The sequence below is a fragment of the Coloeus monedula genome, assembly GCF_965178545.1.
Source record: "Coloeus monedula genome assembly, chromosome: 1".
Classification (NCBI taxonomy): Eukaryota; Metazoa; Chordata; class Aves; order Passeriformes; family Corvidae; genus Coloeus; species Coloeus monedula.
Genome location: NC_138781.1, coordinates 18,601,162 through 18,622,229, shown reverse-complemented (window position 1 = coordinate 18,622,229; position 21,068 = coordinate 18,601,162). Strand labels below are relative to the sequence as shown.

Here is a 21,068-nt window from a genome sequence, read left to right as displayed (position 1 = left end):
TCTCCCCTTCCTTCCCCGCCCCCCCCAACTGTATTAGTAGAACTCATAACATCATATAAACTTTTATTTTGCTAGTCTGGTCTTTCAGGTATGGTGAAGGATAATACTGATTGAATCTCTTAATACTCCATTCTGTCAGGTTTTATCAGTGAAAGGATTTGACTGAAGTTTGTTTGGTTTTGAGGGGAAAAGAGCTGAAGGTTGCTAGGAACAATAATGGTTGGGTTGGAACTGCCCTTCAGGCATTTGTTAAGGAAAAGAGCAGGAGCTGTGCAGTATTGCTGCCTTTGTCTGTCAGTGTCACAGTACTGATATGTGTTGTATTTCTGGAAGGTGTTGTACCTGGGGAGGTGGAAATGCCTGCATTATTTTTAAGACTTAGAAATAATTCAGATTAATTCTACTAAAGATAAGCAATTCTTAAAAAAATCCCCAACAACCCCCCCAGGAGTAACAGCCAGATTTGAAGCGACACTGTGTTTCAGTGTTTAGCAATCTTGCACATACCTATAAACTGAAAAATGGGTAAACCCCTGATCATTGTAAGCAATTACTTGTGGCTTTTTCTAACTTTGTGACAGTAGAAGAAGGTAAATATCAGGCACAATTTCTCACCAGTATATAGTAAATAAAGCATCATTGAAAACAGTTGTGTGAATTCATAAAAGTCCATTCATCAAGTTTAATATGTTGGCAGAAAGCCAGAAATTAATGGTAGTGTGTGATTCTTTCCAGAGACATAGTTTATACTCTGTAATATTTTGCTGTAATAACCAGTATGTTTCCCCTGTCTCTTGTGTGCAGTTATGCATGTCAAAATGTCCCACAAATTGAGTTCCTTACGGTTTACCTTCTATTTTTTGTTTTCAAAAAAAGTTTCATTTGTAAAAATTGTTTACATTTTCTTAGAAGATTGATTTTAAAACCAGTGATCACACAGTTTGTGGATCTTTGATTCCACACCCACCCCCCTTGAAATATTTTCTTTGTTCTGAAATAATTTTTTTATCAGGTAGGAAAATGCCTTTAAAGTAAGTAGCTGTGCCTTTATTTCTTTGATTGCCTGTCTCTGCAACTTAGCATTTGACACAAATCTTTTTTTCTTCGAAAGGGAAAAAGCATAAGCAGCCAAGGAAGAAGGTATTTTTATTGCATTGGATTATGCAAGATTTTGGCCAGCCTCCTTAGCTTCATCTGTTTAAGGGTTCATTTTCGCTTGTTTGGCACAAGTCCCAGCAGAGACCTTCAGAATTGTGGTTAGCAACATGAATGAACACAAACTTTGGGAGCTCTTCAATAAGTAGAGCTGGCCAACTGCCAAAAATACAGTTCCTTATATGGGGTCAGGGCAAAGCTGTGGTTCCCGGAGCCCCCTATTGTATAGAAAACATACTTGTAATGGCTGTTTGCGTTCTTTAAAATAAAAACAAAACAAAACAAAAAACCACCAGGCTTCCAAGCCTATCAAAATAGGAAGTAACAAAATACTGTGCACGTTTTACTAATGACGGAGTCGAGTAAAGGAAATATGGCTCTGTGTAGTTAAACTGTAGAGCTGAAAGTTGGACCTTTTGACCTCCACAGCCGGCTTGTGATGTAAGGAACCCAAGCATTTGTGAGACATCTGTTGTCTACCTGCCCTTATTTTGTAAATGGTTTAATAAGATTAAATAATTAGTAGGATAACCACATGGTCGCCATGCTACTAAGTCCTAGCATTGAGTGCATACTTCAGGACCACAAGGAAGTCTGACTGTTCTGCAAACTGTGGTTGTTTTAAAATGCACTTTAGGTATTAATATTTGCTACAGTAGTTTTTTATTAGAAGGGTTTTCTTTAATTAAAAGATGTTGTCAGCCACAAGTACAACACACTTTAAAACCTGATCTGTTTTTCAAACTACTGCAATTCTATTTCTATACTTAAAAATGGAAAACATTTTTTTCTTTTAAATACATTGTTTTAAAAAGCATTCAACTTACAAATATAATAAATGTACATTAAGAAGTCTTCTTTAAAATACATTTAGCATTTCTCCCTGTTATAAAAAAAGGATTCAAGTTGTAATTGGTTTCTTGCAGGCAAACACCCTACCTGGATCTTCTCTCAGTCTGCCTCCATCCAACATGTACGGCAATAGGCTGAATCCAAATTCAGCCATGGCAGCACTTATAGCTCAGTCTGAAAACAGCCAAGCAGGTAAGCTTCCTCTGCTGGTGCACATGTGCAGTTTCACAGAACTCCTTGCTTTTAAAAAGGTTGTTAAATTGTATTTTTGATTTCTGCTCAACTTTCGGTTATTAAATGTCTGTACAAAGTTGCTCTGTGTTGGAAGTAAATTCTCAGTTGTTCTGTGGAACAGCGCAGGTTTTCTTCCCCCTTTTTTTCCCCTCGGTGTGTGAAATGTAAATGTTTAAGCAGAGCCATCAGCAGGCAGGAATGCACCAGTGTCTCTTGTGACTCCTGTGATTGATGCGCTCAGTTCCCAGCTCTTTGCAACCGGAGTGACACAGCTCTGGGTTTTGTCGTGAATAGTTGAAACCTTTATTTGCATAATTCATGAAATTGCATTACATACAAGTTCGTGTGAAAGAGATCCCGTTAGAGAACTTGTGCAGCATTTAATAATCTTGTGAATATTTACCGATTGGCATTTGGTACCGCAGGCTCTCTGCCGCGGTTTTAATGAGCCGCTGGCTTTGCTTTGTTTCAATCCCTCCGTAAGGATTTGTTGACATGTCGTAGTAGTCATGCCTGTTTGGGGGAAGGGAATGAGTTTAGCAGTTTACCAAGAATGGATCAGTCATGTCTTTGCCCTCCAAGGGGTCGGAGGTCGCTTGACTCAGAATAGGGGGAGGGCAACCTTGAAGGGGGCAGATAGGGTTATTTTATTGAGAGGCCATAGGGAAAATAACCCTTTTGAGTCCTTCCAAGCAAAACGTTTTCGTATATTTAATGAGGCCTTTTTTGTTTGTTTTACTACCTTTTTAGCAAGGGGCTTTCCTATGCTTTGCTTATAAATAGGAATTAGTGAATTATACGCTTTCATAAAGTTTTCAGTAAATTTGCAGAATAACGTGTGCTTGTTAGATGGCAGCAGTAAGTTTAATACGTTATATATTTTATGAGTTGTTTTGGGATGCAAAGTGTTAAAAAAATACAGAGCATCAGGATTTGCTGTGATAAGCATACAGATTAGCTGTCCACAGCTGTGATTCATTACTTTCACCGTACAAATTAAAAGTGGCTGAGGGGAGGGTACTGCAAATGCAAACCACGCTTCTGTGCTGTAAAACTGAAAGGAATGAAAGAAGTGAACATAATCCATGGCCTGGTACAGCCTCAGAAATGTGTAAGGACAACACCTTACATGCTACAGTTCAACAATCTTAAACTAGTTACTTATTCACTCTTCAGCAGTAACTACAGATAGAAGTTGAGATTGAAGGTATTTTTAAAATATCTACATCAGATATTAAAACTCTTATCTAAGAAAAGGCGATTTATCAGCTGTGAAATATTTACACTGCAGATCAAGATCTCGGAGATAACAGCCGAAGCCTTGTTGGCAGAGGAGGATCACCCAGAGGAAGTCTCTCACCACGGTAAGCGTTATTTACATTGGAGAGTGCAGGCAGAGGAAATGTTTTAAGATTTGCAAACTTCACTGTCTTTTTACCAGTAATACCAAAGTGTTTTAAAAGCCCATATATATAAAAATATAAACACACATGTATAAATACATGTATTTTTATATTGATATATCCTTCTAAAAAAATCCCTAATTCATCCAGAGAGCTAAAATTGTGCTGAAATGTACTTTTGTATCAACTGAAATTAGGTTTACAAATTAAGGTTTATAGGTAAGTTAGTTTACTCCCTTATTTAAGAAATGGAATCTTGCTTTAGAGGGATTTATCTGTCATTTAATCCATATGTACCACTTACCTCCTCAGATTTGTTACCACAATTTTAGTTTAGTAATATTTGAAAAAATTCCAAAATCCCATATACTTAACAATGATCTCAAGAATAAGATGGTGTGAAACATTAAATATCAGTAAAAATTCCAAGCAAATATTTTCTTCCTTTTCCCTCACAACTTCAAAATTTTTAATAATTCTCTGTAGAAAAAAATAAGTATTTTTTTGTTCTGCTGCAATTCACATCTGCTAGAAAAGTTTGAGATAAGAATTCTGCTGAAACTGTATAATATTATTTTGTTTTAAAATAGTTGCTGTTAAAATTTCAATATTGTGTTTTAAATATTTCAGTAATATTTTCTGTATATTTTAAGCAAATCTTTGTTTTAAAGGGCTTTATTTTCTATACTGAATCCAATATAAGTTATATTTTACAGTGTGATTACTGTGTTTTTTACCTAGGTACTAACCATGAAAAAGATTTATCTGAAAAAGAGATTTATCCTGAAAAAAGATTTTAGGATAAAATGCTAAAAAATGCTAGTTACACAGAATTAGCATTATAATAATGAATTTTATTGCTGTAGCATGTGTTTATTATGGTAATTTATAACAAATATCTCCAAATTAGATAATTTAATGTACATGTCTGGTGTTGTTGATCTTGTATTATATTCCTTAATTAATCAAAAGACATCTTTCTGGATGTAATGAGATTATCCATTATAAATACTTAGGTGTTATTACCTAGTCATGAACTTGTTTTTAAGTTTTCCAGTATGTGTTGCTTCTAAAATAATTTTAGAGAATTTACAAATCAGTTTAGATGGTATTCTTAGTATAAATTTGTATACTTATATTAGCATATAAATTGATCTGTACAGATAAGGAAGTTCAGAGAATTTTGCCAAGGGAAATGCTCAACAATTAGGAAATTCCAGAACTTTTGATTATATATTTAATAGTCCTCTTATGCATTCATGTTGTGGTAATTATGAGTTTTAATGCCTTCTTAGTTAATATTTGCATAAATCATAGTTGTGTTCAGTCTGTCTTATGGTCGAATACTTGGGAAGGTAAACTTAAATATCATGTTTGTACAAAGTGTGTATGTTCAGGGTATATACAGTCCAGCACTTGCAGCATGGTAAAATACCAACTGGTTTTGATGGGGATGCTTAAGGAAAACTGGATGATACAAAGGCCACCTCAATCCACAATTGAAAAGCTTCCTGCAGTGTATAGAAGCTGTAGCACTTTGCAAAGAGGAGAGAGATTTTGCTTGGCAGTAGTGTTGTTCAAAAACAAGCCAAAATGGGGGAGAGGCGGGGGCGGTGTGAGAGAAAGCAAGGGGGAGAAATTGCTGCTGTAGTAACAGAACTGATAGGTGGGAAAACTTAGTCTGAAACACCTAGCATGGAAAAAATTTAGAAAACCTACTCATTCAGTTAAGTTCAGTAGTCAGCAAATTTCACCCCTGCTTTGCGCGACAAAAAAGATTACACATATGTCAAGGTTTGTAAAATGTGTAGATAACTCCCCACCTTCCCCACTTCAATAAATAAGTAACTCTGGTTACTTAAAATATGGTTTATAGTGAATAAAAAGCTAACTTTAAAAAATCTGCTATCTGGAAACTTTGCAACTCCAAATGTTACCTGCTTTATCTATTTAAAATTATTTAGCTGCAAGTTCTGACTCTGTTCCCTTTGAAACTTATGAGATACATAAATAACACAGTTCTCCGAAAGAACCATGTGATTTTCAGCGAGTTGCTTAAAATAAAAACACTTGCAGAACATTTGTTTGCTGTTGATGACGCAGCTGACTTCGGAGAAGACATATGTGACTCATGAGCTTGTATGGTCATTTCCAATTCATATTGTTATATCTTTGTAGCCCAGTATAACCACAGCGTTTGATGTTTAAGATGCCGTATTTTAACTTTTAATATATATATGAGAAATATAAATATACCTGGTATATGTGAGCTGTTTCCATTTTGCAAAGGAATCGCTGCTTTTCCCAAGGTAGCACTTAAACTATTTTTTACCCCATACTTAACCTTAGATTTAAAAATATGTTACGTAGTACCTGCAGTGAAATCTGTATGTATGCTTATATCTAAATGCAGTATTGCTTCTAATTAATGCTCTATAGTATGAGTAACTGTACCCCAAACTTAAACAAAAAACAATTGTGAAAGCAGGCAAGGTGTGAAACAGGATTCCCATCTCCGTGGCAGGATTGGACCAGTGCAGACAGCACCTTTATAATCCTGTTGGAAACTCTGATCAAATACTATTTGGAATAAGGATTCAACCCTAGCATGCAGGAACCATATCCTGTCTAAAGGATGAGCTAGGGGTTCAGTTGGTAGAGAGGAGAGACTGAGTAATGTTGCAATACACAGAAGTCTGGATTTTACTTTTTTTTACCCTTCTCTTGTAACAGGCTTCCAGTGAAGGATTGCAGAGGTTGTACCATCATGTACTGCATTGTTTCTACCTTTTCAAAATTGATAGGAAGCAGTCCAAAGCCCACCAAGAATTTTGTTGGTGATCTATAATTCAAATGGCACAATCTGTTAAGGTAGCATTATGTGCCGCTCAGGAACACGCAGACAGAGAGAAGTTTCGGGGGGAGTTATTCAGTGGTTTTATGTACTTGTTTTCTGGTTTTGTATTGGTTTTGAAGTGGGTTGTTTGTGTGAAGTGTAAGTGTAGTTTCTGCATAAACTTTCCTTACTGCTTCAGCACATCGTGTTAACAGTCCGTTCTAAGAGTACTTTTGCTGTCTCTGTGCTGAACTGTTACGTGCTGTTGTGTTGTCATCTCTTGTCAAAAAACACTACCTTGGTTATCCATTCATCAGGGCTTTTTGTTTTAACAAGTGCTTTCCTTTCTTCCTGTATGCAAAAAAGGACCTATTTATAAATACTTAACAGAGCTCTTAAGTCACCTACTTAAAACCTTTTCTCGTAAAAAATCGCTTTGCTCTGGTGCCTGCAAAATGCTCGACACTCATTAGGTAGCTAATGTGCTGTGACCACTGCTTATTACGGTAATCATAATTAACACACTGATTTCCTGAGCTCTCTGTGTTGTCCCGTACTGGGACTGTGGTGGTCTTCTTGGTAAGTCTGCACTGTGGGTGCAACAGTACAGCTGTGATCCCATGATGGCACCAATTGCTTACAGTAATAACTAATATCTGAGAATCTGAGCTCACTGGAATTGATTATCCCCCCAAACAACCAACATCAAAATCAAGAACCAGCTTTTAGTGGGCTCTGGTGGTGGTCCTGTAGAGAAATGGGACCATGCATACATGAGACCAGAAATCCGAGTCAGAAATACACCGAATATCTGGCTTTGCTCACAAGTTAAATTTTGCCCCATCCAATGCAAAAGAAGCCTTCTCCTAGGGCCTGAGAGAGGTAGCCAGCTTTCTCAGTGGCCATGTGCTGAATAATTAATTTTCTCCTGAATGAGAAAAGACATGTGGCATGGGGACTATTCTTTGAACTGTGTGTGATCATGAGTAAAAAAAGAGGTATATTAAGTGTTCACAGAACAGGCAGAGGATAACTTCGAACTTTCATTGCATCCCTTGTGAAATAATATTTTCATGTACTCCCTCTAAAGTCCGGGTTTACATGAGTGTTTTAAGAACAAGTTAGTCAGTGGAATTATATATGGCCTTTCTATGTGATGCTTTTAAGAAATCGGTTTTATTTTTCCCAGTTTTATCAGGGAAAGGTTTGAAGTTTGGTGTGGGTTGTTTTTTTTGCTCCCAAAGTTGATGCCCTGTGTATCCACATATAATGGTTTCCTGCTGTAGAAGTGTGTGTTGTATAATTTAATTCAATACTATTTGTCAGTTACTGTCTTGTTAGTCTGTATGCAAGAAGAGGTTATGTGCTTTCTCAGTATAAATTCTCACACTGTAATAATATGTCTTTCTTTTATTAAAGCCCTGGCAGTGAGAACCAGGAGTTCTTAGTGATTTTGATGAATTAGCTTAGTCTTGGAAGCATAAGATATGTAGGTGCTAAGAGCTGATATAAGATAAGAAATTTCAACAGCCTTTTTCTAATACATTTCCTTTCATCCTTTTCTTTAAACAATAAATTGCAATATTTTCAACAGATCCCCTGTGAGCAACTTGCAGATTCGCTATGATCAGTCAGGAAATGGTTGTGGGGAAAATTTGCCCCCAGTAGCAGCCAGCATAGAACAGCTTCTGGAGAGGCAATGGAGTGAAGGACAACAATTTTTATTAGAGCAAGGCACCCCCAGTGACAGTAAGTACTCACAGTCTGTTTATTATGACTTTTGCCAACTGTTACTCAGAACTGCTGTTCTGTGCTTTTCCAAGAATTTTAATAAAATTTATTTTCTGCTGTGAATTGAAATATAACTGTAATGTACAGTTCTAGCATAGTTCTTAGTGCAGCACATGGCATCAGTAGATTACAAAAGACTTCTCTGTGATTATCTACATTTTTATAGATGGGGAAATTCTATCATGCAAGAGGAACTAACTTGCAGGTCCAGTTGCAGAGTTTGGAAACTCTGAAGTCTTAGATCCACTACTGTAAATATGTAGTACAGTTCCCCATTTTTCTTTATATTGTATGATATAGATTGGTGTAATAATTTTTATTGTTCTATTTTTTATTTTTAAATCTGAATTGCCTACTTCTGTTGCTGTTTGAAAAGAAAATATTTACAAATGTTAGTCAGGTGTCCTACTGGGCTTTCGTGTCTTTATTGTGTTCTGCCTTTCTTGTGAGTTCCTAAAGCAGGCAAATTATTATTTTCTCAAGTTATGTTTAATAGAGTGGAATAGTCCAAGAATGAATATGTTAAAAGCATAAGTGATCAGTAGATCACGTGGATCTCCATATTCAACAGTGTATCAGTATCAAAGACAATCACTGAATATGTTAAAAAATTTATTTTATTCCAGGTTATGGTTTGTGTTATATTTTATTGAACACGTTATTCTTCTCCTTGGTAGTGTAAAGAGGTATCTAGTTAGTATTTTTATGAATGGTATCCTGACAAAAATGCTAATTGTGAGGAAATTCATGCAGGGATAATCCTTTAAACATGATAGCTGGAGGACAGGTTTAGCTAAGTCTTATTGCATCTCATTTGAGCTCACTGAGGGTTCCTTTGTATGTTCTTGAAGAGGAGGGATAAAAGCTAAATCCTTGGGAAATGACCAGATGTGCCTATACCAGTAGACTTATGTCTGTAGTAGGCCCAGAGGTCATGTTAAACAAATACAATTTAGAATTTAAAAAAAAAAAAAAAAAAAAAAAGGCAAGAAAAAAAAGGAGGCTATCCCTGTGGCTTTACAGTCACACTCTAGTACTGGTTGGGAAATCCAAGTTCTGAAACCAAATGGGAGTTTGAGAAAACTGTGCTTGGTAAAAATCAGGTCAATAGAGAAGGTGATGCCCTCGTTATGCAAACGCGGGGGGTAAGTGCGGTGCTCACAGAGTGCTCCCTGCTGGGGGATTCCGAGATCGCTGCTCGCAGCTCCCGCCAAGGTGCACTGGGACAACTTCAAGTTGGAGGACTTCTCTTTTTTTTTTTTCATTGTTTCTATTGGTTTATGATTCACTGTACAAGTAATTAAATCAGAAAAACTCCCTTTTCATAAACTTGGTTGTTTTTATATAAATGTTGTTGGTTGCTTGTGCTGTTAGCTGAGCATATTTTTGTCAAACTTCTCTGTTTCATAAGGTTTATAGTTCCTAATACTGCAGCTGAACTGGATTTATCCCAACTATCCTGTGCTACTGAAATACTTTTATATTATGATCTGGGGCTAAGTTGTCAGGTACTGCTGTTTGCTTAAAATGTATCCTGGCGCAAATGAGGCTACTTTATCAGTATTTAAGCCAGGGTGTAGAGGTATTCCAAAATTACTATCACAGCACATTGTAAACTTCTTTCTGTGCTTTAAATAACACAAAATTGATCTCAGATCTTTCTGCTAAAATTCAGACATCTGTAATAATTTTATATTTTCACATATATGCTAGTCTTAATGTAATGCAGAAATCAAAACTGAATGAAGGTGTTATTCGTTCATTGAATGTGGCTGTGGAATGTAATGTGTGCCTTTTTGTCTTAGTTTTAGGAATGCTTAAATCATTACACCAACTTCAAGTTGAGAATAGGCGGTTGGAAGAACAGATAAAGAATCTGACCGCAAAGAAGGAGCGACTTCAGCTTCTCAATGCACAGCTTTCGGTGCCCTTTCCAACAATAACTTCAAATCCCAGCCCTTCTCATCAAGCACATGCCTTTCCAGTACAAGCACGTAAGTAGAGGGGATTATTAAAGTGTCAAAGTAATTTGAACATGTGTTTATATGAAATATCTATTTCATCCACACATGCCATTGATGGGAGATGAATATAAATGTAGGATGAATATAGACCAAGTATTTGCTGATGTGTTAAATGTTTAAACATCATATGGTTTATTTTTCTGAACCATTACTACTTTTTTCAGTGCAGTTTCTCTTTTACTTCAGTTTGGAGCACATCCATTTGAATCTATTGATTCACCAATTACTTAGTTAATATTTTACTATTCAGCAATGATTTTAAAGTTGACTTTACATTTTCTATGTTCAGCTTTGTCATAATTTTGAAATAATTATTCTGAATCTTTTTGCATGTTACAGAAATTTAACCACTGTGTGTTTTTTGAAACAATTACTTTAGCACCTAGCACTGATTCTTTGAACAGCAGTAAAAGCCCTCATCTGGGAAACAGTTTTTTACCGGACAATTCTCTTCCTGTATTAAATCAGGTAATTTTTATTTCTTTCTTCTAAACCTAAACTTGTTACAAGTTAACTCATCCCAGTCCTTGCATTGTGGTGTTAGGTGAAATTTTATGCAGCTGAGGGGGCTTTGTTGTTTGTTTTGACACCAGGAGATAACCTCCAGTGGACAAAGCACCAGCAGTTCATCAGCGCTTTCCACTCCACCACCTGCTGGGCAGAGTCCGGCCCAGCAAGGCTCGGGAGTCCCTGGAGTTCAGCAGGTCAATGGTGTGACAGTGGGGGCACTGGCTAGTGGTATGCAGACTGTAACCTCCACCATTCCTGCAGTGCCGGGTGTGGGTGGAATAATTGGAGCACTGCCAGCCAGCCAGCTGGCAATCAATGGAATTGTAGGGGCTTTAAATGGGGTAATTCAGACGCCAGCAACAATATCACAGAACGCTTCTCTCACTCATGCAACCGTGCCACCCAATGCAACGCATCCTCTGCCAACCACACTAAATAACAGGTAAGAGTTCCCTGATTTATGTTTTTCCTCATAGTGCCTGCTGTTCTTCAGGTTAGCTGGGTTTTTTTGTCTTACTCCAAATATACTGTTCCTTCCTTAGCGTGTAATTATCAAAGTAAGTTCTGCTCCTGGTCTGTGAATGAAAGTGAGGAGGCATTTAATGGAAGCACAGGTAGTCAAGTTAAAGAAAAGATGTTTTCTCTAAAGCCTTTGGGAATCCTAGTGGATTCCTGTTTTTTAATCAAGTCACATATTCCCAAACAAATGTAATTATGTAAATATGCTTCAGCTCTGTTTTTCAGTTCAGAAAACAATATTCTTTGTCCTGCCAATTGTTCTTCCGGGATTAAAGGAGTGCTGGAAAAGCTACCATTTGTTGCAGTAAGAAGGGGGGAGGGGGAGAAGGGTATATGGTCGTGTAATTCAAGATGTACCAGGCATAACTAACCAGAGTTGTAATACAGTTGCATGGTGTTTTCAGTTGCCTGCACTGACTCCAAACCCAACAAAATTAGTTTTTCAAGTGGTTTCTAAATGCATAAAAAGATTCATTTGTGAGTATTCCTAACAGCCCTTCACCAAAGCGGGGTACCCTCAGTGGCCTTAACTGTTGCTGCTTGAGTTGCAAGGCGAATGGGTAACAAAAGGAGACATCTGGTTTCCAGGAGAAGGAATGGACTTCTTGGTTTGGAAGTATTTTGGGATAGAGCAGATCCTGGGCCAACTCTTTTTCTCGCCGCTCCCCTTCCCCATACCCCTTGTCCTGTCCTTCACTTAGGAAGGAGAAATACAGTTCTGTGTAGAAAGAAGTGCCTGTAAATAGGGAGTGGATTACTTGTCTGTAAGTAGAGTTTATTTTTGGAGATTATGGTGGATTATCCATCAAAAAAAGTCATACGTGATTGGTATGATGCAAGGGATCCCTAATTTCCTAGCTTCCTTTTCCAGTTTCTTTGCTTGCTGTTGGTTTGGCAGCTCCTGAATATTCATGTACTGTATCATTGTGTGGTATTGCTTCAGTAGGCTCATAAAATCTGATACTTTCAAGTGTATCCTGTTGTTGGCATGAGTCATTATGTTTTTGCTGAGGAGCCTGTATTTTTCATAGTTTATATCATATGTGAACATGAGGTTTCATATGTTAAACAAAAGACATTGTGTTAATGAAAAGTTTTCTTCTTTCTTGAGTGTCAGCGGTTGGCAAAAAGCACAAAGCTTTTGCTTTACTCTCCCCAAAAGTGTGGGAGAGAGTGAGAAATACTAGACAAGATCAATCATATTAACCAGTTGCACAATGCTTTCCACTTTCAGGTACTGCCAGACTGTATCAGTTATGCTGAATACCAGTCATGCCACTGTTTTCTCAAATGATTTTGTTTATACACAGATTATTTGCTTCTGACTCTTTGTATTGCAGAAGTTCTTTCGTTTCTTTTTTAATATCCATCTTAACTACTTCATTGGGTAACCTAGTAGTAGAATGCTCCAATCCATGCAAAATACTGGGGCTAGTATCCTGTTCTTAAACTCTTATTCTAACCTTTAGTAGAGTCTGGAATACTCCCAGTGACTCCCTATTTTCTGCTACAACAACAAGCTTATGCTGTTCAAGTCTGTCAGCACTTCTACTTCTCTGTTTCTATTATGGCATGATCTCTTTCTGCACTGCTCCCTCAATAATACTAATTTAAAATTAATGTTTATATTAAATTTAAAAGTGCACTTCTCACACAATTCTCTGCTTTATTTGAGCTCATCCATATTTCCCAGGCCCTCTTCCTTTTGAGGTGTTTCACAATGACCCTCATTTTCTCTGGAGTTTTCAGTATTTGTGGTTGTATGTTTAGAAGGGAAAAGTTCAGTAATGTTAGTTAGTGCTAATATGATTCTGGTAATGACACGTGCATTCCTTATTCCTGTTGGTCCCATTACAAATGCTTTAGAGAAGAATAGAAAAAACCATTTTGTTATGGGAACTAAGTTGCAAAGAGGATCTGGGATGATTTTGAAGGGAGGAAAAAAATAGATAAAAAAACATTTCCACTGGTTGAAATTATTGGTTCTGGAACTCTATGGGTCAGCTGCCAGGCTTGAGTTTGATGCTGCTTCAGTGGCAACTAGTTGTCTGTTTCTTTAATGTTAAATTTCCCAGAGTATCCCTGCTCTTTGAACTGCTCTAGTGGGAAGGTTGAATGGTACCAAGCACAGGCGGGCCCGAAGGTTTGGTGCTGTGGTGACCCTGGTTTGATTGTGTGGTGAGGGTCAAGTTTGGAGGTGGTTTAAATTAGTACTGGCAACACGTTGGAAAGCCACCTGAGAACTCAGCCCTGCTTTCTAACTTCAGGGTATTGTTCTGTAATTTTAAAAGACTTGCCAGGTGTTCCTGTAAGTTGCTTGTTACAGTAACTTCCCAAGCTTCAGAATCTGTTCCAACAGCTTAATGTGAAAAATAGGCAGTGTTCACCAATGCAGGAAGACTTCTTTATGCATATTGTCCATATTCATATGAACCCTTTAACTCTGGGACACAGGGAGGTGAGAAAAGACTGATTTGCACACTGTTGTTGGAGAGAGTTTCAAGTCGTAGGTGAAAGAACCCACATTCATTTGTCAGAGAAAAATACTTGATCCTTTTCTGGGAAAAAAGATGGCTTAATACAGATTGCCAGCAACTGGGAGATTAAGTGATTTGAGAAAAGAGATAGGATTGTTTCTTTACATTCTCGCAACCAGAGAAGACTATAGGATGGAGAGTTTCAGACTGATCATGTACCTTTTAATGAGAAGCTAAAAAGGATTAAATTTACATTCCAAGCTGATCTGGTTTAGAGAAAGCCCTGTGGTGGAATCCAGTGAACTGTCTCTTCTGGGAAGCTTGGGAGCTGCAGCATTTTGTCCTCTGCAGTTCGGTTTTGTTTCTAGACACAGAGATCTCAGCTGCTGACTGAGGGTATTTTCTTTCAAGTGCCAATGCAGAGCAAGAGAGGCAGGCAGAGCGATTAAAGAGAAGGGAGAACAACAGCAGAAAAAAGAAGTGCAAAGGTAAAACATGATCTGGGAAAAAAGAAAGAATGGGATAAAAGAATGAAAAAAAAAAAAAAAAACCAACAAAAACAGTGGAGAAGATTCATTCCAGTATAGAAGACTACAGAAAAAGTGAGGTCAAAAGAGAAGAAGGAAATAATGGTAATATTAGTCAGAATACTGTAGGAAATAGTGTGAAAGGCTTTGCCTAAGTCCAGGTAGATGCATTCTCAGCCTTTCCCTCACCCACCAAACAGATCACCTTGTCACAGGAGATGGTCAATCAAGTAGGACCTGCCTTTCACAAACCTGGCTGGCTGGGCCCCATGCCCTGGTTATCCTGCATGTGCCGTGTCGTGGCACTCAAGAGGATCTGCTCCATGACCTTCCCTGGCACCGAGGTCAGACTGACAAGGCCTCATGCCCAGATCCTCCTTCCAGCCCTTCTTCTAGACAGGCATCACATTTGCTGTCTGGTCATCAGCTGGAATCTTGAGATCCCGGTCAGCCAGGGCTGCTGGAAAATGGTTGAAAGTGTCTCTGTGAGCATTTCCATCAGGTCCCTCAGTAGCCTTGGGTGGATTCCATAAACTTTCCATTGACACAGGCTTCCCTTTCCCCTTAGGAAATAATAAGTGCAGCCTGTCAGGTGTGTCCCATAGTGCTGAGACCATGCAACAAAGTATGAGACAAAGTTTATATGTGGCTTGCCCTGTCCCAGTAGGAGAGAATGGTGAGGCTTTGGGTATTTTCATATTGGCTGGTTACAAAGTCAAATTACAGCAGAGTTGGGCTACAGTTTGCTGGCTGCTGTAAAAATGCAAGATAAATGTTATGTCCTGAGGAGCCACCTGATTGTAGCCTAATGATGTGGATTTGTGACTTATTTAAGTGAATAATTCCTTACTACCAATCCCAACAAGCAATCCTGTCATCCTATGCACACCTTCTTACTAGAACTTCTGCATCACACTGTGACCTCATCTACGTTAATAGAGAATCTGTCAGTGTGTTTTGTATTGGTTTAAGTTTCAGCTCAGTTCCCACAGGTTGCAGCCCACTGTGCTGCAGGACCCGATATGAGGGGAGGGGACAGAAGGGTACAGCTGAAAGGGAAGTACCTAATTTTTCAACAGCAGGATAAACCTATCATGAAACTACACTTTAATATTTTAATGGTTAAAATATTAACAATATTAAAATATTAACAATATTAAAAAATATTAAAAATATTAACAAATTGTTAATATTTTAACTACACTTTAATATTTCAATGGGTGTTTTAAACTAGTAAAAGCCAACACTCTACTGAAAGAGTAAATCCAGCTGTCTTCCTGGTCTTCTATTCCCAACACACCCTTGTTGATGCCGTTGGTCTTGCAGTAAACTGGTATAGCTGAAGAAACCCTTTATTTACAGCCTAGGTGTCAGCTGGATCTATTCCTTGCCCAATTTCCTAAATATTTGCAGACAATTTTATGTAGGCATGAAAATAGGGGCTGGGAGCAAATAGTTGGCAAAAGCAGAGGCAGCTTCATTCCATGGCAGCATCCCTTGGCTCCCTGCAAGGCTGAAGGTGTTTGCGAAATTACAGACAAGGTGTGGGCAATATGAGTGGTTTGAATGACACAAAAGATGGGAATTAGAAGGAAACCAAGGCAAAGTAAATGCTTGGTAACTAAGTGTTAAAGGTTGGGAAGAGCTGTCTTGTAATATAAAATCTGGCCTTTCTGTATAAAGCATTTGAAAAAAGCTTTATAATTGGTAATTATTATCTGAGTTTCAAATAACATGGAGGGAGTAGACGTGTTACAGGCAAGATGTTGCTGTTGCTCAGCATAAATGAGATTTGGGGGTGGTGTCAGGAATCCCAACTGGACAGTCAGACAGTATTTGCAGTATGAAATCAAATGCTAAATAGTGTCTGTGTAAATCTTTTCTTTAATGGAAAGTTGGAGTAAAAAGTTTCCATACTTCCATATAAACCACAGTATTACCCTGTCAAACCCTACAGTGCCTCGGGACTAGGATTGCTTTCTGACCAACAGAGACAACTGTTGCTTCATCAACAGCACCAGCAATTCCAGCAATTACTAAGTACCCAGCAACTCACATCAGTAAGTTTTTCAGTTAATTATGATTTATTCCTCTATTGTATTCTAAGGCATGGATAAACTCCTCAGCTTAATATAAATAATAGTAATGCATTTAACTTGATATTAAAGGCTTTGATAATATTTTAGTCTTTCAGTTGCTTCAGTCTTTTTTGGATGATAGTCATGTAAAATGGTAGGATATTACTGGGGTGCGTGTATGGCTACAAGAATCATTCCCTAGTGCTTTCAGTTCCATTTTGTCCTGTGTGGATGTGGAGGCTTGTCTCTCTCAGCATCAGCTGTGGCAGCAGAGTTTGGGACCATGTGTGGATTCTAACAGTATTTTGAGCTATCTCTGATTCCACTAGAACACTAGCAAAAGATTTTTGGATATCATCTCATGAGCTGTCTTTGCTCTGCTTGCAGTATTCATATAGGCCATTAGGTAACTTCTTTAACTATTTGTATTGTTAATTGTGTTGGTTTAATACATGGTCTTCTCAGGTATGTTTGTTCTGGCAGAGGCCTGTTTAAGCCATCAGGCTTAGCTGAATTTCTGCTGAGCTACTGATTTCAGGAAGTCTGACAGGAACTTTCTTTCCTTTCCCACAGTCTCATGGAACTTCATTAGTGTAACCTAAATTAGCTGGGATTAGTGTAAGGGTTGCACTGACTGAAGGGCTGGATAAACAGGAACCCAGGGAGGAGCTATTTTTCAGCAACTAATTATTGATCTTTTTTTTCTTCCTCCTCCCTCTCCTCATATTACTCAAGGAACAACATCAGGCCCTTTTGTATCAATTAGTACAGCAACAACATCACCATCACCAACACCATCAATCTGAAGTACAGCAATTGCAGATTACTGGAGGAGCACAGATACCCATAAACAACTTACTTTCAGGCACACAGGCCTCACCACTTAATGCAGCTGCTACCAACCCATTCCTTACAATTCATGGAGATAATGCAGCTCAGAAGGTGACAGTAAGTATACTTCTCACCTCACTTTCAATGCACTACCTCCAGGAGGTAACTAAAAGATAAGAAGCAGGTAATGTACCTGTATTCACAAATCAAAGATGGTGGATTTTTTGTCTTTCTTTTTTTTTATTTTTCTTGAGCCTTGGGCTGCACTTAAATGAGGCTTAGAACTCTGCGAACTGGTAGTCACACCAAAATGTCTGCTGCACACTCCTGCTTCCCTGGATCAGGACACCAGTCCAGTGTGGCCCTTGCCTTCCTCTTGTAATTACAACTGCAGCCCTAGTCCTCCTCACCCTGCTTCTTCCCCAGCACTGTGTCCACTCTTTGTGGGTCATTCCTTTTACCACCTTACTGGCGAGTTTGCCTTGGTCAGGCCTCAGGCCCTGTGGTCCTGTGGGGATCAGTTGATGAGGATCCCATTGCTGGGAAGGTGGAACCTGTGTTAGGAGAATGGACTTTGTGCCTCTTGGTTCTGGCCTGGGAAAAGGAGGCTGTGCATTGGGAGGCTGAGTGGCTCTTCTGCTTTGTAGAGTAATAAAACCTTTCCTAGACAGATAAAGAAACAGGACACATTTTGCTGGCAAAGATGTTCCATTATATTTAGTATTTGCCCATAATCTCCGTCCCCAAGACAGAGGAATTTTCTTCAACAAGTCAAAGAATAGGCTTCATTCTCTAAGGGTCATACAATTAAGCTGAGAGGATAAAGGAAGGAGCATATGAAACTTGGAAAAACAGAGGATGAATAGAGCAGGAAGACATAAAGTTTCATCATTCCTTGGAGAAGACAGCAAGTGGTAGTGGTAGAGAAGAAAGGGAAGCTTGTCTGCAAGAGCAGGTGGGGAGAGTTTGGGCTAGTTATGAGTCCCCTCTCTGTTCCCCAATCCCAAATCCTTGTGCTACTTGAGGAGCACTGTGGTGGAGGACTTGGGCTGGGCTTCAGTGGTACTTCCAGGAAGTAGGTGAGATAAAAACCACATAAATGATGAATTTTCAAGACAGTTTTTCCTGGAAACAGCTCCCTTCCATTCAAAATTGCGAGCACTTAGTTTTGTTCATCTTTGTGCAGGGTCACTGTCACCTTGGGGTTTGGGCAGTTGTGACGTTGCGGCTGCGAACAGTCGCTGCAGTCGGATCCTGTTCTCTGGGTCACTGTCACAGCAAACGTGTTGGCACAGGAGTTGGCTCCAGGACTTGCCTTCATTCAGAAATGTTCACAGTTTGTTCTCATATGTTTAAAACTTATCTCCCCTCATTTTCCAAACACTAGTATTGAATGGAATTGAGACCCTATATTTGGTGTACATCCAAGCAAAATATTCTATGTGATCTTATTTTGATTTTCTTAAATGGCCATTACTAGGTCTGTACAGTGCAGTGTATTTTTACAAGTATGCCATTACAGTTCTTATGTTAACAGTTAGCTGTAGATAATTTCAAGAAAGAACATCTTTCAAACAAAGCCCTTACAAAAATTTCTTTTGAAATTTATTTTTTTTTAAAGACTAGAATTGAGACAGGTTGCATAGATTGTTGAACTGTTTTTAACAAATTCTCTATTTGCCAGAGTTCAACTGTTTTAATCTCATTTGCAGTTGAAACAGGTTTTCAGGCATTTCTGAATGCTCAGTGAATGAGATGAGATTTTTGCTCAGTCCTGTTCAATACTTGCAGGAAATGTCTTTGTAGCAATATATGAAAGAAAGAATTGTGATGGGGCAAGTTGGAAATTGTATTTGTTGTGATGGGGAACTGTAGATTTCAGCCCTCTCCAGTAGGCAAATGTAGCAGAGGTTACCTGGTGTTTCTCTTGACCATCTTGCAGTTCTAGAGAGACCCACAGCCAGGAACAGCCACTCTTGTTGGAACGACAGTAGAAGCAGAGTTGGTGTTTTCTAATGCTGGCTGTCATGACCTTAGCATTAGTTGCTTCAATACAGGACTACTCCTTTACTTATTCTTTCCTTTCCCACTTTTTATTCTACAGTACATGGTTATTTTTTACAGTGCAGAAGTTACTATTTATATGGCTCTGGTGAATGTACCTAAACTGCTTTGTCATATTTATGAATTGAATTTTACTTAGCTCTGTATGTTATAATCTGATTTTTAGAAGTATTTTCTCTTACACAGAGGCTCAATGATAAAACTGGACCAGTTGCGTCAGAGAAGAGTTGACATTTGAATGACACTTGAGCCCTGCACGTCCTGCTGTTATAGCACTTCATGTGGCTGCAAACCGCGGGTTCCCTTTCTGCAGATTGAAAAAGAGCAACAAGGAACTCTTACTGCACAGCAAGAGGTTAATAGTTTTCATAAGGATATTTTTGGTAGGCTTTCATTTGCTTTCTTGTTGCACTAAAATGGATGTACTTTTTAATGTCTCAGACTGTGAAGTAGATGAAACTCTGCAAATCATAATTATTTTGTCAATATGATGGTACTAGGTACAAATTCAACCACGGAAGAACATACACTTGACTCTTCAGTCCTAATCTCATGGATTTAAAGGCTGTAAACTGTCTGCAGTGATGCATTGCTTTGGTTTCAGAGCAGTAGTTTTACCAGCCCAACCCCAGCCCGTCTGATCTGCTGCTGCAGTTTTAATAGATCCTTTTAGACTGACATTCTAATGGCGGCTGGGACTTGCTGTTCATCGTTTCTTTTTTTACACACCTGTTTTGAAACCTGACTCATAAGGGAATTTGCTTCTGAACTTTTTATTCCTTTAAATTTCTATTGTTGTATAGTTGGGAGTTTTTCTTGAGTAAGAATTATGGTATGGAATCCAAAGTTTATTAATTTTGGTGTAGGTTTTAGAGTTCTGAGGTTTTTAAAGGAACCTGTTTGGTTCCAGTGACAAAGTTTTCTTACCAGATGAGAAGGCCACACTGGAAGAAGTTTGTGTAGTGTTTGGCCTAAACCAAGTGCCTGTTGCTACCTCCATTTCGTTGAAATGGCTGCAAACAGCTGATCATGCACTAGATGTGTCCTTGTTAGCAGCGGGAATATTCTGTCTTGCACCAGCAGCCTTGTTCTGCCTTTCCTAGAGGTGTCTATACCACTGTAGAGAGCTCAGGCAGATTGTTATCTGGGTCACTTTTCACTAATAAATTACCAAAAAAGTGAGTTACCATTTCCCACTAAAATTTCCCAGTGGTTGAAACGGGTGAACTTGTGTTACAACACTTCCGGCAGTTGCTGATCTCGTGGCGAGTCTATGCAGGGTGGTGAAGGACAGTTTAAATGGGGGTAATGACCACTAATCAAGAGTGAGGTGGGAATTATTAGCGGAAAAGACCCAGCTGTAATTAGACCTCCACTGTGTACTTATTTGGAAGAACATGTTAATTCTGCAATATGTTTCTTAGTTAAACATTGCACAGTTCTTACCTCATTTCTGTAAATAAAGTTTTGTGAATCTGTTTTGTATTGTGAAGAATTCATAAGAAAACATTGATATTTTGATTTGTAATATTTCTAATTAGTAGATTTAATTGAAAAAGTAAAAATAATTTATTTTTATATGTTCTGGGGAATTTTTTAAAAATGTCACAAATCACTTTTGTAGATACTTTACAAAAGTAAACCAGTGGTTTATTTTACTTACTCGCCCCACTGGTGGATATTCTGTAACAATTTGTACAAAAGGTAAGATGGAAATGTGCTGTTATTTTGACTAGATGTAAAATTCCAAGTGTATGAAAAGATATG

The 21,068-nt window shown here is 38.3% G+C and overlaps 1 protein-coding gene across 4 annotated transcripts in view; it reads left to right on the top strand.

Moving 5' to 3' along the window:
- MLLT10 (MLLT10 histone lysine methyltransferase DOT1L cofactor) overlaps positions 1-21,068 on the top strand; it is a 128,674-nt gene extending 107,606 nt beyond the window's left edge. For 3 of the 4 annotated variants that reach the window (XM_082287738.1, XM_082287737.1, XM_082287739.1), the window contains 9 exons: positions 2,082-2,199; positions 3,533-3,605; positions 8,075-8,229; positions 10,077-10,265; positions 10,675-10,763; positions 10,889-11,247; positions 16,286-16,388; positions 17,142-17,354; positions 19,488-21,068. In XM_082287738.1, the coding sequence (XP_082143864.1) occupies positions 2,082-2,199; positions 3,533-3,605; positions 8,075-8,229; positions 10,077-10,265; positions 10,675-10,763; positions 10,889-11,247; positions 16,286-16,388; positions 17,142-17,354; positions 19,488-19,532 (1,344 nt within the window). In that variant the 3' untranslated portion in view covers positions 19,533-21,068. Of the gene's footprint in view, positions 1-2,081; positions 2,200-3,532; positions 3,606-8,074; positions 8,230-10,076; positions 10,266-10,674; positions 10,764-10,888; positions 11,248-16,285; positions 16,389-17,141; positions 17,355-19,470 lie in introns of all 4 variants that reach the window. The other variant, XM_082287740.1, reaches the window with a different exon arrangement.